Source organism: Saprolegnia parasitica, assembly GCF_000151545.1.
Source record: "Saprolegnia parasitica CBS 223.65 unplaced genomic scaffold supercont2.51, whole genome shotgun sequence".
Classification (NCBI taxonomy): domain Eukaryota; phylum Oomycota; class Saprolegniomycetes; order Saprolegniales; family Saprolegniaceae; genus Saprolegnia; species Saprolegnia parasitica.
This window is the reverse complement of record NW_012156445.1, coordinates 1-23,271: the sequence shown is the minus strand read 5'-3', so window position 1 is coordinate 23,271 and position 23,271 is coordinate 1. Positions and strand designations below refer to the sequence as shown.

The following is a 23,271-nucleotide window of genomic DNA, read 5'->3' as shown; positions in this document are numbered from 1 at the left end:
TGAGATGCGCTCTCGTGGCGCCACGCGTCGCCTCGCAGCTCGTCGCCCCGCGAGCGATTACGGTACACCTATTACACGAGCCAGCAGAAACAAGCCGGGAGAGTGATGCGCATTTTAATGGCGCCGTGGGACAGGTGGTGCCGCCTTGATGCACATCAAAAGTGTGGCGATCTCCGCCGCTGAGAGCCGGGCGCGGGTCGTGATCCCTGCGTCCTGCGCTGTATGGAGACAATAAGATCTATAGGTATCGACGCGGTCGCTCGAACCGATGCCGCACGAGCGCTCGAAGTTGGGGTCGCTGTGGCGTGGGATTGGTCGCACCAACGGGCCAATCGCGGCCGCCCGTTTGCGTGTCAACGCGGTATCCGGATTTCGAGAACGCACCACGGACCAAGCGCTAATAAAATTCGGCGATGCGTGTCATCGAATAAAATTACGCGCTTCAACATGGTTGGTGGATGAGGTTGACACGCTGCGCCGCAGATATTCGAAGGATCGCGCGCCTCCTCGCAACGGGAACGCAGGCATCGTGGTAATAATAATAATCAACGGGAAGATCCTTCCCGACTTAAAAGTTATAATAGTGTCGGCGTCCGTGTAGTGTCTATCTAGGGTTGGTTTTAGTGTACGGGCTCGCGGTGAAGGCCGAGGAGCGACTTGGCCGCGAGGATCTCGAGGTCTCGGAAACCACTCTTGACGACCACGTCCTTGCGTGCATCCGACCACGTGTCCGAGTCGCCAGAGTCGCCGCTCGCCTCGGCGTCCGTTGGCTCGCGCTTCATGCGCTTGACCAATTTTTCGGGCACCGAGTTGAAGCGGAAGCTGTCGTCTTCGTCCACCGACGCGCTACGCGGTGACGTCGGTGGCGACGACGGCGCGACAAACGTTATGTTGGACGGCACATCGAGCTTTGCGCCGCGCGGCCCGCCACGGCCTGTCGAAAGAAAGTTCTTGACTTCGACGCCCGACTGCCGCAGCACGGGCTGCCATAGTCGTTTCCGCGCGTTCGTAAACCAGTTCGAGAGCTGCTTGACCTCGATGCCGGCCTCGGCCGCAAGCTCCTCCTTCTCTTCCTCGCTTGGGTACGGGTGCGCAAAGTGCTCGGGCGAGAACATCCACGCCTTGAGCACGTTCTTCGCCTCAGGGTTGAGTGTCCCTCGTCGCGTACCCTTCTTGCGCTTCCCAAAGTCGGCGTCCATCATCTTGTTCTCGCTCGGGCTCGTTTCCGGGAACGGCGGCGGCGGTGTGTAGTGGAGCGGCGTCTCGCATGCCGTCGGAATCTTGAGTGCCGTGAGCTTCTTCTCGACCGAGATGTACGGCTCGAGCGCGCGCATGTGCGCGGCGTCGCGCCATGTATCGCACGCGGTCCCCGAGACCTTGAGTTGCAGCTGGCTTGGGTGCGCGGGCGGCGTCGGGCTCGGGCGACGGGGCGGCGTCGTAAACTCGGTCGCTGGCGTCGGGCTCACGGGCCGCGTGTTGATCGTGTCCAGCGTGAGCTTGGTGGTTGTCTTGAGCTTGTCCATGCTGGTATGCTGTGAGGCGCTGTAGGTCGGGTCGTGTCTCAAGCGTTCGCTAATCAGTTGAGTGCTTGATGGCTTTTTTGTGAGTGATTTGGAAACTGGGCAATAAAACACATAGAAGATTACTTAGAGAGCTTTTGTATGGGCAATACGTTCGATTCGGTGCCTTTGACCACCGTCGCTCGCCCATCAGTGCGTGCATCGTCCATTCGAATGTACGCTTACACTTGTTCTTTGTATGTAGTGGCTTATGTACGCGTACATTCGCCGTACGCACCACGTCCGGCCGTTGTGTTGGTTTCCAGCAGTGTTCTGTTGCATTCACGCCACTCAACTACAAGCCCCAAGCTTGCTGTTTAAAACCTGTTCAAAACGTAATGTTCGATGTCTCATCGCTGTAACAACACCGTTCCTCTGCAAACCTTATATCGGCGGGCGCCGGGATAACCTTCGGCCTGTCCGGAAGATTCGCTGCTGATTGGCAAGTGAAAGGCCCGCGTTCGGAAATCGAAGGATCCAGCAGGCCGATGGCCATCAAAACCCGCCCTTCGATATCGAATGATACGCCTGCGAAGCGTCGGGCTCGCCGCGCGCGCCAAGATCGCACGACGTCGTCGCGAAGTAGCGCGATCCATGGTGTCCCGCGCGGCCACGCTGGTTCCACCTGCCCATTATGTCCGTATAGCATGCGCGTCACCGCGACCTTGAAGCTGTGGCCATACTGTTCTTTTGGCGGTTGACCGGTCGTCCAACGGTACCCAATTCGGGCCATCCCGGCGCCGCCTGTCAAGAACGCAGCAGCATCGCACGAGGTCGCCGCGACTCGTTTCTTCTTTTGATGCCAACGGACGCGACTGTGATGTGTCCTGTCAGCCAAGGCCGGCGAAGCGACGGTGACTTTTACCCTGTGAACCCGGCGGTCTTTGTACGAGGCACGTCGAGTGTAGGGTAGTGCTAGAGAGCTGTTCTCTGGAACTTGGTAGCGTTGCCTTCTTCGACGCATACGGGCTCGCATCAGCGCAGCCTCATGGTCCAGCCATGCGCGTAAGGCGCTGGGTGATGTTGTGCTCGATGATGCGTGTCATGGTCCGTTGACTAGCATGCGTAGAGAAAGCGCGCGGGCAAGCTTCGGTGTCGTATCCGGCGTCGTATCCGGATGGCTGATCCGGCGATCAAAGACAAGTTTGGACCCCACGCGACCAGCATGGACTGGGCGAAGCTGCTATCGCCCCATCAAGGGACCGACTGGACCTTGGCGGAGGACGCGGCCCTGGCCGTCCAGCTCAAGCTCTTCTCGCAGACGCTCCTCGCGCGAACCAAGGCGCTCGAGAACTCGATCTGGGAGCTCGGACGGGACGCGGAGCGCGCCGACGTGCGCCTCAACAACTCGATCAACCAGTTCTTAATGCTCAGCGACAGCCAGTTTATTGAGAACCGCGTGTACGAAGAAGAAGAAGACGATATGGTCGCGGCGCCGGCGGACGCGGACGGAGCGGCCCAGCCGACGAGCGACGACAAGCCGGTCGAGCCCGAGCCGACCAAGGACGACCCGGCCAAGAAGAAGGATATCCAGGTCGTCGATCAGTATCGGTACGCATGTATTAACGATGTGTATCTGATATCCATGCGGCTAGGGCGGCGCTGGAGATGGGCATGACCGCCATGAAGCTCTTCTCGGTCGGCAACGAAGAGGACGACGATGTCGTCGATATTTACAACGAGCGCCCACTGCCGTTCGTCATTGGCACGAAAGAGTTTCTCGAAGACGAGTACTTGGGCCTCGGCGCGGCGCCCGACTCGGACACGGACGACGACGGCAGCGAGGGCTACAGCAGCTCGGACGTCTCCGAGAGCGAGGACGACTCGGAAGAAGAAGAGTCCGCGTCGGACGAAGACGAGTCGGACGAAGAGGACTCTGAAGGTGAAGAAGAAGAGGTGCAGCACGATAGCAGTGCACGCCCACGGCCCCCGATGCCGCCAATGCCACCAAAGCCAGCGGCTGCCCACGTCGACGACTCGGACTCGGACGACTCGGAGGACCTTTTTGGCTTCAACCCGTCCACTGCCTCCAAGCCCGCGCCGCCCAAGCGCGGTGGCCTCTTTGGCATGGACAGCGACGACGAGAGTGAGGCGTCGGGCCACGACGGACATCATTCGTCGCTCTTTGCCGCTCAAGAAACAAAGACCGGCGACTTGTTTGACGGCCGTGCGGTGCCGCCACCCACCGCACCTGCAGCCCGCCCGCCCGTGAACGACCTCTTCAGCGAGCTCAAGGCCTCGGCCGCGGCCCGGCAGCAACCCAAGCCAGCGACGACTGGCCAAGCACTGTTTGGGGAAAGCGACAGCGACGCCGAGTCGACGAGCAGTGGTCTTTTTGGCCGGCAGTCGACAGTCAACATGTCTCGGAAGGCATCTCTTCCACCGGCCACGAAGCCTGCGTTCGATGTTGATTCAGACTCGGAGTCGAGCTTGTTTGGGTCCTCGCGCGCGCAGCCCAAGGCCCCGATTGCCCCAGCTCCGTCCATGCAGCCGTCGCAGCAATCCAAGCGACTGTTTGGTGACAGTAGTGACGATGAAGACGACTCGATGGGCCTCTTTGGCCGCCCGGCCGCCCAATCGACGCCACCCGCGCCTGTCGCGGCACCTGTCGCGGCACCGCCCGTGCTTGTGCCCGCTGCGGCGCCGAAGAAGTCGGCCATGTTTGACAGCGACAGCGACGATGATGACCACGGTGGCTTGTTTGGTGCACCGAAAAGCAAGCCGGCGACTGCAATCGCTCCGGTCGACACCAAACCGGCGGCACCGATGGTACCGGTGCCGCCGCGAATGACACCGGCTGCCAAGCCGACTACCCTTTTTGGCGAAGACAGTGATGACAGCGACGACGACGGAGGCGGCTTGTTTGGTGCGCCCAAGGCGGCACCGACGCCCTCGATTGCGGTGCCGCCGCCAAAACCTGTCGCGTCACAGCCTCCTGTCGTCGTCTCGCAGCCCCCCGTGGTCTCGCAGCCGCCTATGGTCGCCCCTGCGGCTACGCGGGCGCCGTCAAAGGCGTCCAACCTTTTTGGCGGCTCGGACGACGACAGTGACGACGATGGTGGCCTCTTTGGCAAGCCGCCGCCGGCCAAGCCAACGACGGTCACGATCACGGAGACGACAACGACGACGACGACGATCGCGCCGCAGACGCGACTGCACAGCTTATTTAAATCCGATGAGACCGATGCGAGTGCGTCCAGCGCCAGTCTCTTCGGGACGCCGCAGCGGCCGTCGTCGCGCAAAAACTTGTTTGCGCCCGAGCCAAAGCCGTCGAGTACGCTCTTTGGCGACGACAGTGACAACGAGTCGACGGCCAGCGGTCTCTTTGGATCGTCCAACAAGAAGCCGACACCGGTCGTCGCGGCACCGATTGTGTCTGCGCCGACGCCAGCCGTTATTGTGCCCAAGCCCTTGCCGGTCGCGCAGCCGCCCAAGGCGGTTGTTCCCCCGAAACCAGAGAGTGAGGACGAGTGGAGCGACGACGATAGCAATGGCGGCGGGCTGTTTGGACGCGCGTCCTCTAGTCTGCAACCCAAACCATCACCCGCGCCATCCTCGGCGTCCACATCCAATTTGTTTGGCCAGCCCATGGCGGCGGCCGCGCCCCAGGCAAGCCTCTTTGGGGCGCCGTCAGCAGCGACGTTGCAGCCCGCTGCGTCGCTTCAGCCCGCTGCGTCGCTCTACTCTGCTGCCTCCCTACAACCAGCCGCTTCCCTACAACCGGCGGCGATTCTACAGGCGGCGGTGGTAGCCCAGCCCAGCAACACAAGTCTCTTTGGTCAGCCGTTGACGGCGGCGCCTGCGCAAGCTAGTCTCTTTGGCGCGTCATCGTCGACGAGCTCTCTTTTCGGCGCAGCGCCGTCTTCGAGTCCACCGCTGCCGACGGCCATGGGGTCGTCTCTCTTTGGCTCGGCACCGTCTTCGGGCCTATCGCTCCCAACAGCGACAAACTCCTCTCTCTTTGGCTCGACTTCGACGTCGGGCCCACCGCTTCCCGCTGCCAGCGGCTCGTCGCTCTTCGGTGCGGCTCCTTCGTCGAGCACGACATCTCTCTTTGGTGCGTCGACGGGCCCGGCCTTGCCAACCGCTGCGGGCACCTCCCTCTTTGGCTCGGCGCCGTCGACGGGTCCGCCCTTGCCCGCTTCTGGAGGCGCGTCGCTCTTCGGTGCTGCACCCGCCAACCCACCAGCGTCAACAACGGCAAGTCTCTTTGGCAACACTAGTGCTGCGGCGCCGGCAACCGCAAGTCTCTTTGGTGCTGCGCCGGCCACGACCACGCCCGCAGGCGTTGCACCGCCGCCGCCACCGGCCGCCCGGCTCTTCAAGGCCGACGACTCGGACTCGGAAGGGTGGTCGGATGACGAGGCGTCGCTCTTTGGGCCACCCAAGAAAAAGTAGATCGTTCTACTATGCTCCACATCGTTGCTTAAAGGCGAATCGCGATAACATGACGGTTGAATTTGAAATGACGTGTTCAACACTGTGGACGACTACGAGTACAAACTAACGTGACATGGGAAGTGCACCATGTCGCTTGGACACCCGCGGTAGGCTAGGACCGGCGCCACTTTGAGCTTCTCGGTACTGTTCAGGACGTAGGCGACACCGAGGTCCTGCTGGTTGCGATAGACGCGTATCGTCTTTTCCCTTCGGTCCAAAACGAGCGTGAGCATGTCGCCGTGGAGACACGTCAGGTAGCATCCGGTGGGCCCAAAGCTTACGCTGTGCGGACCGCGTGCAATGTGCACAAACCAGCCGTCGTAGCTCGATTGCTGCTGTGTCGGACACCGCGTGAAGCCGAGCGCGATGCTGCCTTCGACCTTGACGAGCCGCATGGCCACATGGTCCGTAGGTCTCACGACGACCGCGTACTCGAACGCATCGTCTTGCGGCGGCGTCGAAATCAACGTGCGCTTGTCGGCGCTCACGTTGAAGCGGCGGCTCGAGAGCCGTTGCGACCAAGTCGCCGAGCCCTTGGTCCGCATGTACGCGGCCGGCACGTCCCACGTGGCAAGCTTGTCGCAGACCCAGCGGGCCTCGCGAGAATTGACGCTGCGCAAATTGAGCACGTGGTACAAGAGGACGTTGATCGCGCGGACGTAAATGCGGTGTGGCGTGTTGTTGCTCAAATGCACGACGGCGGCTCCATCGGGTGCGATCGAGAAGGGCTCGGAGAGGATCGCTTCGTAGAGGTCGCAGTTGGGAAACTTTCGCAGCATGCTCGTGGGCACGTCCAAGGTCATGTGGTCCGTCAGGACAAAGCGCAGCTGCAACGGCAGCCGGTCGAAAAGCGGCACCTCGGCGCCGTCAAGCCACATGTGCTCGACGCGTTGCAGCCGGACGTCCATGGCGCGAGATCGTTTCTCGAGCTGCGCGAGGCGCTCTTCGAAGGAGCTTGTTGCGTGCCGAGTGCGCTTGGTACCCCGTGGCGCACGGTCGTCCGTCGGTGCCATGCCGTCGGTGCGTCGGTGGTACCGGTATATTCGGCATGTGCCACAGACAAAACGTACCACCTATTGTACACCACATAGTCAATTCAAGTAAACACAATATGGTCATGGGCTCCATCTCGGTATGGATACATGACTTGTGGCAACCTATTATCTTATACAGGTCAACACAATGATCATTGGACTTTTCAGTCATCCAATCGCGCAAGAGATGTATTATGAGAGGTTTTAGCCGTAAAACGCGACGTGGCAGCCGTGTCGGGTACCTAGCTTATCGACACATGGGCGCAGCCCAATCGACGGGAACAGTGGCTGCTGTACGTCGCGCGCCTCGAGGCGGAAGGCGACGTCGAGCTCCATTTGGTTGCGAAAAAGCGCAGCCATAGTGTGTCTCGGTCGAGAAGGACCGTGAGGATATCGCCGCGCTCAAACGTCACGGGGCGTTTCTCCATGTACGCGAATGATTTGGCCTTGTGCAGAACGTACGCCTTCTCAGAGGCTTGGACGTGAATGAACCAGCCTGGAAAATTGCCAGGCTCGACGTGCGGTTCGCGTGGGCCGAGCCCCACGAGCACGTCGCCACCAATGTCGCCGAGCAAGACCGAGAAGCGCGTGACGGCGTTTGCACCGAAGGCCCACTCAAAGTCATAATCGCCTTCGTATGGAAGAGACGCTGCTTTGTTCTTCTCGAGCAGCGCAATCTTGGCCGAGGAAAGCGTCGCGTCGAACGAAAAGAGAGTCGGGGACCGCTCAAACCACTTGATGCACCAAAACTTGAGCGTGCAGTGCAGGAGCGTGATATTGGTCGCCGACAAGTCGCGCGTGTCGAGGTGCTTGTACAAGAGGTACTTGATAACTCGGCCAAAGAGTGCTGGCGGCAAATGCACCTGCAGCGCAAACACGGCCGCGCCCGCCTTGTCGATGGCGTACGGCTGGTGCAGCACGACCGCGTAAAAGTAACTCGCCTCGTGCTCCAAGAGCGCGCTTGTCGGAAGAGCAAACGACTCGCCGTCCACGACAAACGCGAGCATGCGCGGCAGCGCCTCGAGACGCGCTTGACACGTCGCCTCGGGGAGGATGTGCATGACGACGCTCCATGGCTTGACGAGATCGGCCGTCGCCTCCATGAGAAAGCCAGCGCTCACAGACATGTTGGGTGGGAGCTTGAGCCACGGCAAGAGGTCTGCCGGCATCAAACGACTTCCGGACACGCCAAGGCTTGTAGGAGACGGCCCTGTTGCCGGCGGTACCACCGTGGCCAGCGCTGGCTCTACCGATGGCGGCGTTTGAGCTAGCTGCGAAGATCGCAACGACGGCTCCTGTGCCACGTTGGATGGTGGCACGTACGTGGCGGACGCCGGCTGCGGCGTGGCCAGGCTCGTATTGCGGCCGCTCAAACGGCGGATTGGGCCGCTTGTCGCCGCAGCGACTTGCTCCTCAAGCTCTGCGATACGCGACTCAAGGTACGTGTTGTATCGGTCGAGATCGCGAAGACGCTTCTCGAGCGCAGCAAATCTTATCGCGTCGGGCTCCCCACGCGCATGAGATGTTGAACTTGGCTCGTCGCGTGGTGATCCCGCTGGCGGTGCTTCTGCGTCATCGCTTTCTACGGACGGTTCATACGTTGGTATTGGTTGCTTGCGCGGCGGGCGGCCTTGTGCCTTCTTGCTGTGACGTGGCACACCCGCCGCGGCGTCGGGTAATGTGACTGCTAGCGCAGTAGCAGCTCTGGCCCTCACGGGGTATCGGCGCTCTGCAGGCTTCGCTTCCAGCGCTTTTTCGCTGGGTTGCAGCAGTCTATCTTCGCTTGGGCTCGTTGCTTGTCGACGCTGGTGCGTTGCGAGATACCCATATTGTGGCTTGAGCGGAATCGTGAGTGTGGGTCGTCGCGCCATGGCGCCCGTGTCGTCGTCGTCGTCCGACAAGCTTGACTGTGATGGTGCTACAAGCACTTCCTGCGCCAGCAGCCCGCGCCGTGGGCGACCACGTTTCTTTTTGGGCGGCGATGGAGCGGGCTCAAGTCTCGGGCGACCCCGCTTGCGTGTCGACGTTGGGGCTGATACAGCTTCAAGGGCGCCGACGACCGCGGCTGCGCTGCGCGGAAGCTCTCGCACCTCTTGTCGCCTTGTAGTTGCTTCGCCGTTCACAGTCCCACCGGGCACCCCGTCGTCGTCCATACGGCCTGCCGAGTGGTCCGTCGACTCTTCCACGTGCGCCATCGTGCCACGAAACTTCCTTTTTGTATGGTATACAAATCAATAGAGATAAAACAATGTCAAGACACGTATTTGAACATACTTTAATCAAAATAAAGGTTTCGAAGTCGAGCAACATTTCTGAAACACGCGGTAGTTGGGTCGTCACACACGCCATTTTCCATCAAGAGCAACGCACAGCGCCCAGCCCAAGCCCACGCTCCAACAATCACGATTGAATCCTCGGACGGCAGCATTTCCAGCAACGACGATGGCGCTCCAAGCACCGTCGCCGCTGCTGAAAATGCTTCCGTCCGAGGATTCAATCGTGATTGTTGGAGCGTGGGCTTGGGCTGGGCGCTGTGCGTTGCTCTTGATGGATAATTGCGTAATGGTTCTGACAACTAAAGCGACCGCGTGTTCAGAAATGTTTTTATCAAGAACTGGAGCTGTCAATAGATATGGTCTGGTTTATCAGAGACGGTACTCTGGTTATGACCTGTCTGGTAGTAGTTGCGTGCGTTGATCATGATCGAAAATGGCGCGCATATATGTACCGGTGGAAATGCTCTTAGGTGGAGATGCTCTTAGGTGGAGATGCTCTTAACGTTAGGTGGAGACACATGTGAGGTGGAGATGCGCTTAATAAGCCCGTCTCGCCATTTGGCACGCAATCGCTATTTTTGCCATCAACGGTATTTTAGAACGGTATCTTAGAACGGTATCTTAGTCGATCTATGGTGCCCACGTGAAGTCGTGCATGGAGCCGCCGTCGTCCGCTGTCCGCCCGCCGGACGCGCGCCACGCCGCTGCGTACGAGTCGCGCATCCAGGACCTCCTTCTGCTTGTCGAGATGAACAAGAAGGTCGCGGCCGAGGCGCTCAAGTGTAGCTCGGCCACGGCCGAGAAGCTCGAGGACGTCACCATGTACCACCACGCTCAAGTTGCTGTGTGGCGAGGGCGCATGGAAGCCTCCTTGCGGCAGCGCCGACAGGCCCGATGCAAAGCCAGCATCTTTGCGGCCCTCGTCCAGCATCAACGACAACACGAGCATCTGCGCCGCCTCGTCACGCTTCTGCACCGCGAGAGAATGCGGCATGCGTGGCACCGGTGGAGCGCGCAGCTGCAATGCACGTGGTCAGCAGCGCCATCACAGTGGCCGGTCGCGGTGCAAGCGCTCTTTCTGCGATGGCGCGATACGTTCCGCAGTCGGCGGCGTCTTCGGCGGCTCTGGGCGCCAATTTTGCGACGCTTCTACGAACGGCGGCTCACGCAGGCTTTGGTGCGGTGGCGGCTCCAGGCCAAAGACGAGCAGCTGCAGATCTGGATCGAGTGCCTCAAGGGGGCCAATGTTGCGCTTGAGGAGCAGGCAAAAGCATACGAAGACGCGTTTGCCGAGACACAAGCCGCACACACCCGCGAGTACGCCATCGAGCAGCGTCGGTACCGTCGCCTCGACCAAACCAACGAGATGTGCCTGACGTTTCGGCGGTGGGTCGGTCTCTGTCGCCTTCGGCACCGACGAAGCGACCTCGTCGCGTACCGTTGTCGTCTGCAGCAGCAGCAGCGGCAGCGTCTGGCGCTAGCGCAATGGCAGCACGTGCATCAACGCCAGCGCCACGCCCAACAGTTGGTGCACGCGGTCCGTCAAGGCCGACGATGGCGTCGGCTGTACCACTGCTTTCGCGCGCTCCAGCAATCGGCCGACCAAGTACGAAGACTGCGGCGTCTCTGGTGGCGACGCCACCGCACGTACTCGCGTCTGGCCTGGCAGCGCTGGCAACACAGCGCGCACGCGCGTGAAAAGTGCTCGTCGTTGCAGGAAAGCCTCGTGGCGGTGCACACGGACCACCGATTGGCCCTAAAAAGGCTTCAGGACGGGCGCTCGATCTTGTCGTCGCACATGGCGACGCTCGTACAGCGCTTCAAAGCAGCGAGGTTGCGCCAGCGATGCTTTGGTCAATGGAAGCGGATTCGGACGCGCCGTCGTCAGCTCCGAAGTCTCTGCGTTGTGTACCAGCGCTCAGTGCAGCTCCATCTCCAGCAAGCACTCTCCCACTGGCAACGACACATTAATGTTGTGCAGTCGACGTCCCGGTGGCTGCTTCGCGATCGACACTCGCATGGACGCCGGCGGGTCCACCGGCTATGGGCGGCGTGGGTACGCCATACGCAGCGCCACCGCCGGCAAAAGCAACGGCGCTTCCTCGCCGCCAGTGTCTTGTACATGTGGCGACAGCACACGCGTCTGTGTCAAAAGCAACGACTCGGCGCGCAGCAACTGTTACGTGTTTTCTTGCGCGCCCGCTGTCGACGCCGGTTCCGCCAGTGGCACCAGCAGCACGCCCACCAAATACACGTTCGTTTGTTTCAACGCAGCCAGCGCCGGCGCCGTCTCGTCGCCCTCTATCGCGCCTGGCATCGGTACGCTGTCCGTCGTCGCCGCCTCGAGACGCATACGTGGCGGCTCTGGATGCAGAAGCGGGACGCGCGGCGCGACGCCAAGACCAAGCGCCGCTGTTTTCGGCTATGGCACGTGCGTGTCGAGCAGCAGCACCGAGTCTCGCGGCACGTCGAGCTCTACCAAGTGCAGCGATACGACCACAACGCCAAGTTCCGCGTGCACGTGCGGTGGAAGCAATGGTGTCTGCGTCGACGGGCGATCCGAAAAGCACTCATGTCTGTGCTGCGGCGGCGGCTCACGCTCAAGCCGCTGCAGCGAGCGCTGGCGCAGTGGCAGCGGTATCGCTTGAGCAGAGATGCACAATTCTCGCTGGTGAGCGGGACCCGGTCCATCGCTCAGCGGTTTTGGTTCAAGTACCTGGGGGATGCCCAGAAAAAGCTCTTGCGACTCTGCTTCTGCGGCCTGCGCGCCTACCGATTGCAGGCCGAGTACCACGACCGTCTCGCGGTGCAAATGGCTGCTCGGCGTGGACACCGGGGCACGCGACGGCTCTTCCTGCACTGGCATGCGTGCTACCGACGCGGGTACCACCAACGGCATTGGCTGCGTCACTGGTATGCGTCACGCCGGCCACGCATGGCCATCCGGGCGGGACTCGAGCGCTGGCGCCAGTGCCTCTGGGACGACCGCGTTCGGAGGCTCCATCATGGCGCGATGCAAATACAGACCAAGTTGGCGACGCTCCTGTGTGTGCAGCAGAGCCACCAGCACGTTCGCAGCGTGGTGCAAGCGTGGCATTTCCATGTGCACCGAGAACGACGCCGACGAGAGTCACTGCGGCGGCTGCTGCAGCGCCGACAGCTGGTGCGATTGCGGCTCGCGTGGTTTGGTTTGCTCACGATCCGCCCGATCACGACTGCGCGCGCCATGGATCGCTGGCTCGTTCAGCGCCGGGCGAGGCGCACACGGCAGGATTGCATCGGACTATGGCGGCGAAAGGTCGTGCACCGTCGTCGGGTGAAGCGCCTCCTCTTGCATCTGGTTATCGCGCTGGAAGAGCGCGCGGCTCGCTTTGCCTTTGTCCAATGGCGACGCGTGTCCCACGCCTTCCAAATCAAGTACCAGCGCTACGTCTTTACGTCTTATATTTACACGCGCCTCGCGCGGCAAGCCCGCACCCGTCGTCTCAAGCTCCTCTTCGTCCACTGGGCGACGTACCATGATGCGCATACGGTACGGTCCCTGCTTTGAGGCAACAATGAAGTCATGTTGTGGTATCTAGCGCGCGCGAGCGATGCACGAGGCAAGCACGCGGGCGTGGCAAGCGCAGTGGCAACGCCGGGTCTTCCTCACATGGAGCGACCGGGCGGGCGCGTCGCGTCGACACCGACACTTGTTGCGCCGCGTTTTCTCGGCCTCCACAAGGCGTTTTACGCAAGCCGCGCTGGCTCGGTGGCTGCGAGCCGTCGGCGCCGCGCGACTGCAGCACAGTTGGCAACATGGTATCGACGCTGCCCGAGCTGTCAAGATCGCGTTAGCCAATGCAAAGATCCACGCGTGGCGCACCCGCCTTCTCCAAGGCCACCTCTGGGCATGGAAAGCAGCGACAGTAACGCGATGCGACCGTCTTAAATTGGCGTGGAAAGAGTGGCATGATGTGTGGCAGCGCCGGCGCCACCAGTGCCACGCCAACACACAGCGCACGCAGAGTGTCCGCTTCCACTGGTGGCGCCGCCTCGTCCTCGGTCGCGGCTACATCCGCAAAACCCTCTTTCAGGTCGCGGGTCGCTGGGTGCGCCACCGACTGCGGCTCGGTTTCAACAATTGGCTCCACTGCCTCCGACGCGCGATCCACACCGAGTGCCTCCAGCGCGTCATGGTGATTCAAGCCATGCTCGAAGCCAACGAGCGCGAGGCGATGCGGGAGGCAACGCTGCGCCTCATGCTGCACCACTGGCGACGAAGTGTTCACGCGCGAAAGTGCGGTCGAAAGCAAGTCTGCGAGCAGCGGCAGCGCCTCGTGGGGACTCTGCTGCGGTACTGGAGGCGCCGCACCCGCAGTCGACGCATTGCCCGGTGCAAGGCCCTCCGCTACCGACGGCAGTTGTCGGCATCGGTCGTTGCTACCTGGCAAAGTGCTGTGGCACAGCGTACCGTCGCCCGGGCACGCTTGCGCCGCCTCGAGACGCTGCTAGTGCGCAAGCGCCTCTATCGCGTGTGGTCGGTATGGCAGACAGGTCTTCGCGACGCCGTCGGACGCGCTGCCAAGCTGCACATGCACGCAGAAAGCGAGAAGCGTCGATCCGACGACGCACTGCGCCAAGCCCGCATCCTGCAGTACGTCCACGTTGCATGCTGTGCCCAAGGCTTGCAGCTGCTTGCCAAAATCGTTGCTGCCTGGAAACAGAAAGCGATGGCATCCAAAGAACATCGGCGCCGAGCCAAGCGCCGAAGCGTGCACCGATGCTTCCTCGCGTGGGCATCCACCATCGCCATCCAGCGTCGTCAATGGCTGCAAGCAGCGTGGCGCCGCTGGTGCCGAAGCATATGCGCAGCCGCGATCGAGCGACAGCTCTTCGTGCACATGGCCGCTCGGCACCACACGCGGCGAAGCGTCGCCAACCTGCGTCGCGTCTGGTCGAGCTGGCGAGACGTCGTGCGATCTCGCGAGGCCCAGTGCGCGGCGTGCTGGCGTCGCTACGAGCGCCGCCTTGTTGCCCAAAGTTGGCGCTACTGGCGCACCTCGACAACTGCCGCCGCCCAGCATACGGTCCCGGCGCTGCGGCTTCTTTTTCAGCAGTGGAAACAGTACCATCGTATGACGACGCAATGGACGGCCAAGCAGGTGCTCGCGGCGCGCTATGCGAGGATTCTCATGCACTGGAAATCGCAGCGGTCGCATGCGACGACGCTGCGAACGTGCTTGCTCGCGTGGCGCACCGCTGTCTTTGGCCAGAAAGAGCGTCTGCACTGGCGTCCAGACGCGTTGGCGCGCGCCGGCGCTGCGCTCGTGGCAGTTGTTGCGACCTGCTTCGACGCGTACCGGACCCACCGCGTTCTCCAGCGCTGGCGGTCACGTGCGATCGCTCAAAAAGTCCAGCGCGCGAGTCTGCTGGATCACATGACCCGGCGGGCACATGCCAAGGCTCTTGAAGCAGCGATGGCATCCTGGAAGGCGCACCACGAGACATGGACAGGCGCGGCGCGTGGTGCAGCTCTGGCGCGCCGGGCACGATAAGCGCGTTCTTTTGCGCTGCTTTCAAGCGTGGACGACACTCGCCTCTGCGCAGGTGGCCCACCAGCATGCGCTGCTTGGTCTCACGCGCTGGGTGCGGCGGACGATGCAGCGCCGGCACCTTCTTGTACTGTGTCTGCACGTGTGGCGCGCCAGTCTCTCGCCACGCATTCATTCGACCGACGTCGGTACCAACTGCGATACATCAACACCGCTACCGCCAACGGCTCTGGCGACGCTCGTAACGCTTGTGGACCGTATCGCGACGTTCCGACGCCGGCGCGCCAAGGCGGCGTTCTGGAACTGGTATCTGGTCACGCACGACCACGCGTGCGACGCTGTTGACGTCTGCGTCGATGTCGGTGCACGCGTCGCCCACAAGCTTTTGTTGCGGACCAGCAGTCACGTCGACCGAAAGAAGCAGCGGGAGTGGCTCATGCATTTCTTCACACAGCAGAGCCACGCGAATTTGTTGCGACGGAGCTTTGAAGGCCTCAAGCGCAGCCACAAGCGCGCCCAATCGAAGACTTCACCGCATCGCCTCGACCACCCCGCGCAGCTCGTCCTGTCGCAGTGCCTCCAACTCGTTGGTCAGCTGCACGTGCGTCGGCGCTTCCAGCAATGGAAATCATTGTACATTGCGCTCGCGCTTGCGGACGCGCAGGAAGAGCACGCAGTTCTTATGGACGCCCTCCACGACATTGCAACATACCGCCACTCGTTACTGCCCTAAAGCGTATTGGCCGAGACATCAAAGGTCGCGACGAGCGGCCGGTGGTCCGACACCATGCGCCAGTAGTCGACCGTCTCGTTGTGCGGCCGGGGCACGCCCCACTAATACAATTCCACGCGCGTCACAACGAGGTCGTGGAGGGTAGTAAGTGCACGCACCTCGTGCTCGGCCCATGGCTCGCCTTGGATAAACTCGGGTCGTTTCAGGCGCGTCGTGTCCGGGAGGCCGCGCGGCAGTAGGTCGCAGCCCGTGGGCTTGAAGACGAGGCGCTTCTCGCCTTGGAGAAACGGGTGGTCGGCCTCTGGGATCGGCTGGAATGCTTTGAACGGATTCGAGCAAAAATAAAGTCGACGCCCACCTATTCTTTCTATGAGAACATAATAGATGCACAAGCAATAGGACCTCGCTGTTGTTGTGGTTGCAGTGTGTGATCTTGGCTTCGCGGCCATGGACGTCCGAGAAGACGGACCGGAACCCGTGCTCGAGCACGAGGTTGTGCACGGGGTCGTAAATGTCGTTGAAATCGCCACACATGACGACCGGGCAGTTCTGCAAATGCTCCTTGGCCTGGTACGCGTGGACCGCGCGGAGCATCGTCTGGATCTGGGACATGCGCATGACGCGGTTGATGTCGCTGTGCGGGAATGTCAGATGCGTGTTGACGAGCAGGAACGACTAGACAACGACAAGGGTTCATGAGGTCGACGATTCAAGGCGAGCAGTGTACCCGCTCCATGAACGAGTGCGTGTGCGTCTCGAGGAGCGTCGGCGGAATCGAGAGGTGCATGAGCATCGCGACGCGCTCGCCAGCCTTGTCAAAGTCGAGCTGCGTGTAGTTGTGGAGCGTGAGCTTGCTGCTGTCCAGAAAGATAGCGAGGCCGTCTTCCTTGAGCCCTGGCCGCTTGGCGAGATGGCACGTGAAGCCCGGAAAGTGGCTCTCAAAGCGCTTCATGTACCGCTCGTCAAAATAGTACTCTTGGAGGCAGAGAATGCTCGACTTCTCCGCCTTCATGGGCGACACGAGCGCCTCTAGCCGGCGCATGTACAGCGACGCGTCCGTGGCCTCGAGCCGGCCTCCATGGCGGAAGTAGCATGGCGCCAGGAGGTTGAAGCTCAGGACGCTCAGCTCATGGAGCTTCCTTCGCACCATTGCGTCCGATTGACGGTCCAAATTCGACAATCTTCGTTTTCGACCGCCGGATAATACCTGTCCGGATACACTTTTGGAACGGCCGCCTTGAGCTTTCAAAAAGGGCCGTGCAACGGGTTTGGAACGGCCACGACGTCATCGCGCCGTTTGATTCGACGCCCGAGGCCAGCTCGGCCATTGCTGGCGCGCACGTGTCATCGTCATGCCGGTTGTGCGGCCTCCAGTTGGAATCAAACAACAACTTTTACAGAGATTTTGGACTATATCAAGACACCACTTGCTCGGTAATGTTGGATGCACAGACTCAGAGCCACGGACTTGGCCACCGACTGAGCGACGTAGGCCATTCGTCCGCTTCGCGCGCTCGTGACGTCGTCAGCGGTTGTCGCGGTGTTGCTACCTCGTGGGACGGCCTGGGGCTGTACATGTAGAAGGTCGCAGGACTGGGGAGAGCTGAGCCCGAGTCGTGTGCGGGCTTGCTGACATTGAACGATGATGGTTGCCGCTCCAATTGTGGGCGGTGATGGATACGTATTGCAAACACGTGGCTAATTGCTGCTTCAAGTGCACTTGAAGGTCGCGCTGACGCCACCGAATCCTTTTCGAATGTCGGGATTAACTGCGACATCGACTTCTTGAAGCACGTTGCGACGCCGCCTCGGTCGCACGAACGAAGCCGGCGTCCCAGCGAACGCTTGCGTTGTCTCACTCCTCAGGTCGAGTCGGGTCGACGCCGTTGGACTGCATGTGCAGACAGCGTACCCATGCACGCGTTGGTGACACATGACCCACTCAGAAACGACACGCAGTTACTCGCGCTGTCAATGTCTCTCGGTTCGTGTCAATCCACCGTGCCGTTGAAGCGCCGCCGGTGCAAGAACGTACTATGTAGTAGAATTACCGAGAACACTCGACTCCTTTCAACAACAAAGTACTAGTAATAACTGGCGTAAGATATTAATAAATTCTCTTTCTATTAAGGGGTGGAGTTGAGGGGTTGTAATCGAGCGATGTCGCTATATATATGTACTGTAGTAGCGTGGGCGAATAAGATAGGGAATAAAAAGGCAGCTACGCGACCATGGTGCCACGCATGTTGTACACGGTACTGCTGGGCGTCGACGGCGACGACTGGAACTGGAGCCGGAGGAGTGTGCCCGTGAGCGGCTTGGTCTGCACGACCATGTTGCCGTGCTTGGCCTTCAACGCTGGCACAACGAGTTTGAGAAAGCCTTCGAGCACGACCGGGTGGAGGCACTGGAGCTCGATCGGCTTGAGGCAGTTCGTGGGCTTGTGCAGCGCCGCATCCAGCCACCGGTGCAGGGACGCGACCTTGGTCTCGCTGCCTTGCGCCCAGTCGCGGCACAGCCGGTTCCATGGGTCCGACCCGAGCGTGTACGGCAAGAGCGCGTCTGTGTGGGTCATCGTCTTCCACGACGCTTTCGGCGTTGCCGGTGGTTCGTCCAGCATGGACGACGACTGGATCTGCATCGTCTCGTCGAGGCGCTCGTGGATCTCGGAGAGGAGGCGGACGATCGTTTGCTGGATTTGGTGCGACACGATGATGGACGATGGGACTTTCTGGCTGCCGTCCGTCTTGCGACCAGAAAAACGACGCGCATGACGCGGAGCAGGATATGGAACGACTTTTCCATGCCTTCGAGTGAATCTTGGAGCGGGTGCATGCCGTTCTTGCCCATGTGTCGTAACGACGACGACGACGCCGCCGAGTGGGCCGGTGACGGCAGCGACGTCGGACGCGGCGTCGTCTTGGGCGACGGCGCAGAGAGGCCTTTGATGGGACGACTCGGACGCGCGGGCGTGACGGCCGGCGACGGCTGCGCGTACTGGACATTGGTCTTGATCGCTTGCAGCTGGTCAAAGACCGCCGCGCGCAACTTCTCGTGCTCGTTCATCCACGCGTTGATGTCCTCGGTGGGCTGCTCGTGGAGGACTTCAAGGCCGTCGTAGAGACTCGTCATCGGCAAGTTCGCGTTCGGATCCACGAGCTGCGCCTTGATGATCGCGATCTTCGTCTCAAGCATGTGCTGCTGCTCGGCGAGGGACTTGGCCTTGGCCTCGTAGAGCTTGAGGAGGCAGCGGCGCCACCAGCGTTGCAGTTGAACCAGAGCCATCGTTGGGATTGACGGTGCAAATTGGTGAATGCCGCATGTGCGGGCGTTGACACGCCAACGCATGTCCCACATGTGTGTAGCTCTTTGAACCGACCGGAATGGCCAGCTTGCGTCAAAGGCGCAAACGGCCAATCACCGCACGCTCCATAGAACGCGCGGCCAATGAGTAACGAGGCGGTTTCGCAAGTGAAAGGGCAACCTCGGTATCCGGATATGCGCGTCAACGCGGCGTAGTGATACTCACGATGGCCCGATCCCACGCTGTGTTGATGCTGGTTGAGATTACGTGGTGCATCCGAAGCATTTGACGCGAGCGTTCAGTACAAAGCGCCGTGCAGTCTGCAGCGGTCGTCGCACGCGAACCATCTCGCCAGCTTGAACTCCCTCACACTTCAAGAAATGAGCCCGTATCGCCAGCCTGGCGCACGCACCGCAGCCTGAATTCCGGAGCATGAGAGGTCCAACGCAGGGGATGAGGAGAAGAATCATGCTCCGCTGCACGCATTTTGGGGATCGAGTTGCGCACACGTATGTGCGAAGATGCCATTGTTGCGCTGGCTCCCTGGCAGGACCAAGGACACCCCGTTTCACCGAAATGAAGAACGTTTGGTTGAACGAGCCGGTGCAGGACGGCCACACACTTTCTGCGCTGGCTACCCCAATGCACAAAGGGTCACTACACTTTTCTTGACAACGCCAGTCGCGCACCTGCACGCAACGCGTTCTCACAAAGGCAGGTGGTTTGCGACCACCTCTTGGAAGACGCCCGACGGTCTCTGCAGTGTTTCCATATTTGCCGCAAGCGTTGAAATGGCCAGTAGCCCTCCAGCGGCGAATCCTGCTGCCGCATCAGCGCCCACGACTTCGAAATGAATCGCACGGACGACCACTTTTCGGTTCTGTCATGCTGGTCTGCCTATACCTTGTCATGGAGGAGAGCTGTATTGACTCGAGTCAGTAGTGCGAGTAGAGCGCAATGGGAGCCGATGCGCTACGATAGATGACGCGCTTAGCGTCTTGGAGGCTGCACACCAGCATGCACCCGCTGTGTGCAAGCGCAAACAACACAGCGTTAAGAAGGTCGAAGCTCCTAGACTGCACGCTTTGGTGCTGCAATATATATGAACGTGTTTCGCGTTATCTTTGTTCGTTCTGTACAAAGACTTCGCAGAAGACGTAGAGACTACAGTCTCCTTCATTCGCTCGCCGAGCCGTGGCTGCGCAGGTGTTGGCGCGGGTGTGCATCTTGCTATTCTGTAGTTGCCCTGGGGCGCTTGCGGCCGCGGGTGAGGCCCATGACGACGAGCTCCGGGAAGTCTTGAAGCTTGTAGGTGTTGAAAGGTTAATTGCAGGGCCGTGTGTGCGTTGGCATGGCCTACTCGATCGCTGGGTGGAACGTCGCACACGAGGTGTTTTTAGGCAGTCCTTTCACCTTCAACTTGGCAGTCTTCGAGAGCAGAAGAGAGCTACAAATAGCGTGTTCGCGCTCTCAGTATGCCACGTCAGCGAGCAGTCGTCCAAAGCAAGTTGCTTGTCTGGTCTGTGGACGCCGTTATCCCGCTTTAGGGCTGTGGACCATCGTGGCGGGTGTTTGGCCGATGCTGATTGGCTCGCTCATTGCATTCCACTGCCCATCGCGCTTTGATTGGCCAAAACGTTTCTGCCGCTTCTATGACGCCTAGGGGCGGCGCGGATTGGTTGAAATGGAAACCCCAGATTTACTGGTTTCCTGGGTGCATCGATGTTCATCACACTTCGATTCGTCTCGCAGCATGCGCTTCCTCACCGCGCTGCGCCGCCCGTCGGTCCTGTCGCGCCACCTCCGCGCCGCCGGCTTCTCGGCCGACGCGGCCAAGGCCGCGCCCAGCATGGAGCTCTTCGAGAAGTTCCCGCACCCCGCGGGCTTCATGGACAACCTGCGCAACATTGGTATCTCGGCCCACATTGACTCGGGCAAGACGACGCTGACCGAGCGCATCCTCTTCTACACCGGGCGCATTAACGCGATCCATGACGTGCGCGGCAAGGACGGCGTCGGCGCCAAGATGGACTCGATGGACCTTGAGCGCGAGAAGGGCATCACGATCCAGTCCGCGGCCACGTACGCGACGTGGAAGACGTCCAACATCAACATCATCGACACGCCGGGCCACGTCGACTTTACGATCGAAGTCGAGCGTGCGCTGCGTGTGCTCGATGGCGGTATCCTCGTGCTCTGCGGTGTCTCGGGCGTCCAGTCGCAGTCGCTCACGGTCGACAAGCAGATGAAGCGCTACGGCGTCCCGCGCATTGCGTTCATCAACAAGCTCGATCGCATGGGCGCCAACCCTTGGAAGGTCGTCGGCGACCTCCGCAAGCAGCTCAAGCTCAACGCGGCCGCGGTCCAGATCCCGATCGGTGCCGAAGACGCTCTTGAAGGCGTTGTCGACCTTGTCAAGATGCAGGTCTACCGCCACGAAGGCCCGAGCGGTGAGACGATCGTCGTCTCGTCGGACATTCCCGAGGAGCTCAAGGAACTCGCGGCGGCCAAGCGCCAAGAGATGATCGAGCGCCTCGCCGACGTCGATGACGAGATTGGCGAGCTCTTCCTCATGGAAGAAGAGCCGACGGTCGAGCAGCTCCAGACCGCGATCCGCAAGGCCACGATTGCGCACAAGTTTGTGCCTGTCTTCATGGGCTCTGCCTTCAAGAACAAGGGCGTCCAGCCGATGCTTGACGGTGTCTTGGACTACCTCCCGTCGCCGCACGAGAACCAAAACATTGCGCTCGATCAGTCCAACAACGAGCAGCCCGTGGTTGTCCCGTGCTCGCCCGACGCGCCGCTTCTGGCGCTCGCGTTCAAGCTCGAAGAAGGTCGCTTTGGCCAGCTTACGTACATGCGTATCTACTCGGGCACGCTCAAGCGCGGCGGCTTCATGTACAACATGTCGAACGGGAAGCGCATCAAGGTGCCGCGCCTCGTCAAGATGCACTCGAACGAGATGGAGGACGTCGACGAAGTCACGGCCGGCGAAGTCGTGGCCATGTTCGGCGTTGAGTGCGCGTCCATGGACACGTTCTGCGACTCGGGCTCCAACAAGCTGACGCTCACGTCGCTCCACGTGCCGGAGCCGGTCATGTCGCTCGCGATCATTCCCAACAACAAGCAGAACCTCAACAACTTTTCCAAGTCGCTCAACCGCTTCCAGCGCGAAGACCCGACGTTCCGCGTCCGCGTCGACGACGACTCGAAGCAGACGATCATCTCGGGTATGGGCGAGCTCCATCTCCAGATCTACATTGAGCGCATGAAGCGCGAGTACAACGTCGAGGTCGAGTCGGGCGCGCCGCAGGTCAACTACCGCGAAACCGTGCGCCAGAAGGCCGACTTCAACTACCTCCACAAGAAGCAGTCGGGTGGGTCGGGTCAGTACGCCCGTGTCACGGGCTACGTGGAGCCCATCTCGGACGAGGAGATCGAAGCCGGTGAGGCCCCGGTCCAGTTCCAGAACGACATTATCGGTAACGCGATCCCGCCCGAGTACATCCAGGCGTGTGAGAAGGGTGTGAACGATGCTGTCGCCAAGGGCTGGCTCCTCGGCCACCCGATCACGCGCCTCCGCGTTGTTATCACGGACGGCCAGGCCCACGCCGTCGATTCGAGCGAACTTGCTTTCCGCACGGCCATGGTGCAAGCTATCCGGGCGGCCTTCACCAAGGCCAACCCGAGCGTGCTCGAGCCGCTCATGACGGTCGAAGTCGACGTCCCGAACGAGTTCCAGGGCGGCATCATCGCTGAACTCAACCGTCGCCGCGGTATGATCCAGAGCAGCGAGGCCGACGAGACGACGACCGTCATCCGCGCCGACGTGCCGCTCCAAAACATGTTTGGCTTCTCGACCGACCTCCGGTCCTCGACGCAGGGCAAGGGCGAGTTCACGATGGAGTACAAGACGCACGACTTTGTCGCGCGCGACGCGCAAGAGAAGCTCGTCGCCGAGTACCAGAAGGAGCTCGCGGCCAAGAACAAGTAATTAGAAGCCAACTACAGATAGATAAACGCAAGCACGCAACGTTGTTTGCATGTGTACTTTACACTTTACATTTCCCCTGCCCACCCTCGGACGCCAGAGATATGAACGCATTCGTGGCCACGTTACGGGCGGTGCGATGCGCGGCAGCATCAACATCGGCAAAAGTACATTTCATTACAAGTTGATTCGATGCATGGTATTTGTGGTATTAGTAAATAGATGAATGGTTCATAATCGAGAGTCTCCTAGTGCGCGCGTTGCTTGTTGCGTGCGTCGCGCAGGATGCGCTCGACGGTCAAAGCGAGCGCACTCGGGCGAGGGCACGCTGTCGCCAGAGGCGATGTGACGGCTGCCTTGCGTGGCGCCGCGTGGATCATAGGGCGAAACGTGCACCCTG

The 23,271-nt window shown here is 60.9% G+C and overlaps 8 protein-coding genes across 8 annotated transcripts; 3 read left to right on the top strand and 5 right to left on the bottom strand.

Moving 5' to 3' along the window:
* Positions 1–583: 583 nt before the first annotated feature.
* On the bottom strand, positions 584–1,607 carry SPRG_10203 (hypothetical protein). Its single transcript, XM_012349161.1, has one exon. The coding sequence runs from the start codon at positions 1,521–1,523 to the stop codon at positions 621–623; it is 903 nt and encodes a 300-aa protein (XP_012204551.1). The 5' UTR covers positions 1,524–1,607; the 3' UTR covers positions 584–620.
* A 1,088-nt stretch (positions 1,608–2,695) lies between these two features.
* Positions 2,696–6,018, top strand: SPRG_10202 (hypothetical protein). The gene is made up of 2 exons (XM_012349160.1): positions 2,696–3,110; positions 3,155–6,018. Exons 1-2 carry the CDS (start codon positions 2,725–2,727, stop codon positions 5,955–5,957), a joined length of 3,189 nt encoding a protein of 1,062 aa, XP_012204550.1. The 5' UTR covers positions 2,696–2,724; the 3' UTR covers positions 5,958–6,018.
* SPRG_10201 (hypothetical protein) lies at positions 6,011–7,012 on the bottom strand (the record flags this gene model as incomplete). Its single annotated transcript, XM_012349159.1, has 1 exon — positions 6,011–7,012. One exon carries the CDS (start codon positions 7,010–7,012, stop codon positions 6,050–6,052), a length of 963 nt encoding a protein of 320 aa, XP_012204549.1. The 3' UTR covers positions 6,011–6,049.
* A 225-nt stretch (positions 7,013–7,237) lies between these two features.
* Positions 7,238–8,202, bottom strand: SPRG_10200 (hypothetical protein; the record flags this gene model as incomplete). Its single annotated transcript, XM_012349158.1, has 2 exons — positions 7,238–7,363; positions 7,417–8,202. 2 exons carry the CDS (start codon positions 8,200–8,202, stop codon positions 7,238–7,240), a joined length of 912 nt encoding a protein of 303 aa, XP_012204548.1.
* A 1,762-nt stretch (positions 8,203–9,964) lies between these two features.
* Positions 9,965–15,576, top strand: SPRG_10199 (hypothetical protein; the record flags this gene model as incomplete). Its single annotated transcript, XM_012349157.1, has 6 exons — positions 9,965–12,841; positions 12,891–12,987; positions 13,034–13,110; positions 13,158–13,217; positions 13,275–14,817; positions 14,873–15,576. 6 exons carry the CDS (start codon positions 9,965–9,967, stop codon positions 15,574–15,576), a joined length of 5,358 nt encoding a protein of 1,785 aa, XP_012204547.1.
* An 82-nt stretch (positions 15,577–15,658) lies between these two features.
* SPRG_10198 (hypothetical protein) lies at positions 15,659–16,749 on the bottom strand. Its single transcript, XM_012349156.1, has 4 exons — positions 16,304–16,749; positions 15,979–16,251; positions 15,735–15,934; positions 15,659–15,677 (listed from the first exon to the last, which is right to left on the bottom strand). The coding sequence occupies exons 1-3, from the start codon at positions 16,724–16,726 to the stop codon at positions 15,779–15,781; spliced, it is 852 nt and encodes a 283-aa protein (XP_012204546.1). The 5' UTR covers positions 16,727–16,749; the 3' UTR covers positions 15,659–15,677; positions 15,735–15,778.
* A 1,048-nt stretch (positions 16,750–17,797) lies between these two features.
* SPRG_10197 (hypothetical protein) lies at positions 17,798–18,861 on the bottom strand (the record flags this gene model as incomplete). The annotated part of the gene is made up of 2 exons (XM_012349155.1): positions 17,798–18,307; positions 18,340–18,861. The coding sequence occupies 2 exons, from the start codon at positions 18,859–18,861 to the stop codon at positions 17,798–17,800; spliced, it is 1,032 nt and encodes a 343-aa protein (XP_012204545.1).
* A 1,721-nt stretch (positions 18,862–20,582) lies between these two features.
* SPRG_10196 (translation elongation factor G) lies at positions 20,583–22,955 on the top strand. The gene has a single exon (XM_012349154.1). The coding sequence runs from the start codon at positions 20,634–20,636 to the stop codon at positions 22,872–22,874; it is 2,241 nt and encodes a 746-aa protein (XP_012204544.1). The 5' UTR covers positions 20,583–20,633; the 3' UTR covers positions 22,875–22,955.
* Positions 22,956–23,271: the final 316 nt, after the last annotated feature.

What these genes read in the sequence shown, in the direction of transcription:
- SPRG_10198 (XM_012349156.1), bottom strand. Translation starts at nt 16,726, where the DNA reads ATGGTGCGAAGGAAGCTCCATGAGCTGAGCGTCCTGAGCTTCAACCTC. An exon ending in CGCACTCGTTCATGGAGCGG is followed by an intron (nt 16,252 to 16,303) that starts GTACACTGCTCG and finishes GTCGTTGTCTAG; the next exon opens with TCGTTCCTGCTCGTCAACAC. An exon ending in GCAACCACAACAACAGCGAG is followed by an intron (nt 15,935 to 15,978) that starts GTCCTATTGCTT and finishes TAGAAAGAATAG; the next exon opens with GTGGGCGTCGACTTTATTTT.
- SPRG_10203 (XM_012349161.1), bottom strand. Translation starts at nt 1,523, where the DNA reads ATGGACAAGCTCAAGACAACCACCAAGCTCACGCTGGACACGATCAAC.
- SPRG_10196 (XM_012349154.1), top strand. Translation starts at nt 20,634, where the DNA reads ATGCGCTTCCTCACCGCGCTGCGCCGCCCGTCGGTCCTGTCGCGCCAC.
- SPRG_10202 (XM_012349160.1), top strand. Translation starts at nt 2,725, where the DNA reads ATGGACTGGGCGAAGCTGCTATCGCCCCATCAAGGGACCGACTGGACC. An exon ending in CAGGTCGTCGATCAGTATCG is followed by an intron (nt 3,111 to 3,154) that starts GTACGCATGTAT and finishes CCATGCGGCTAG; the next exon opens with GGCGGCGCTGGAGATGGGCA.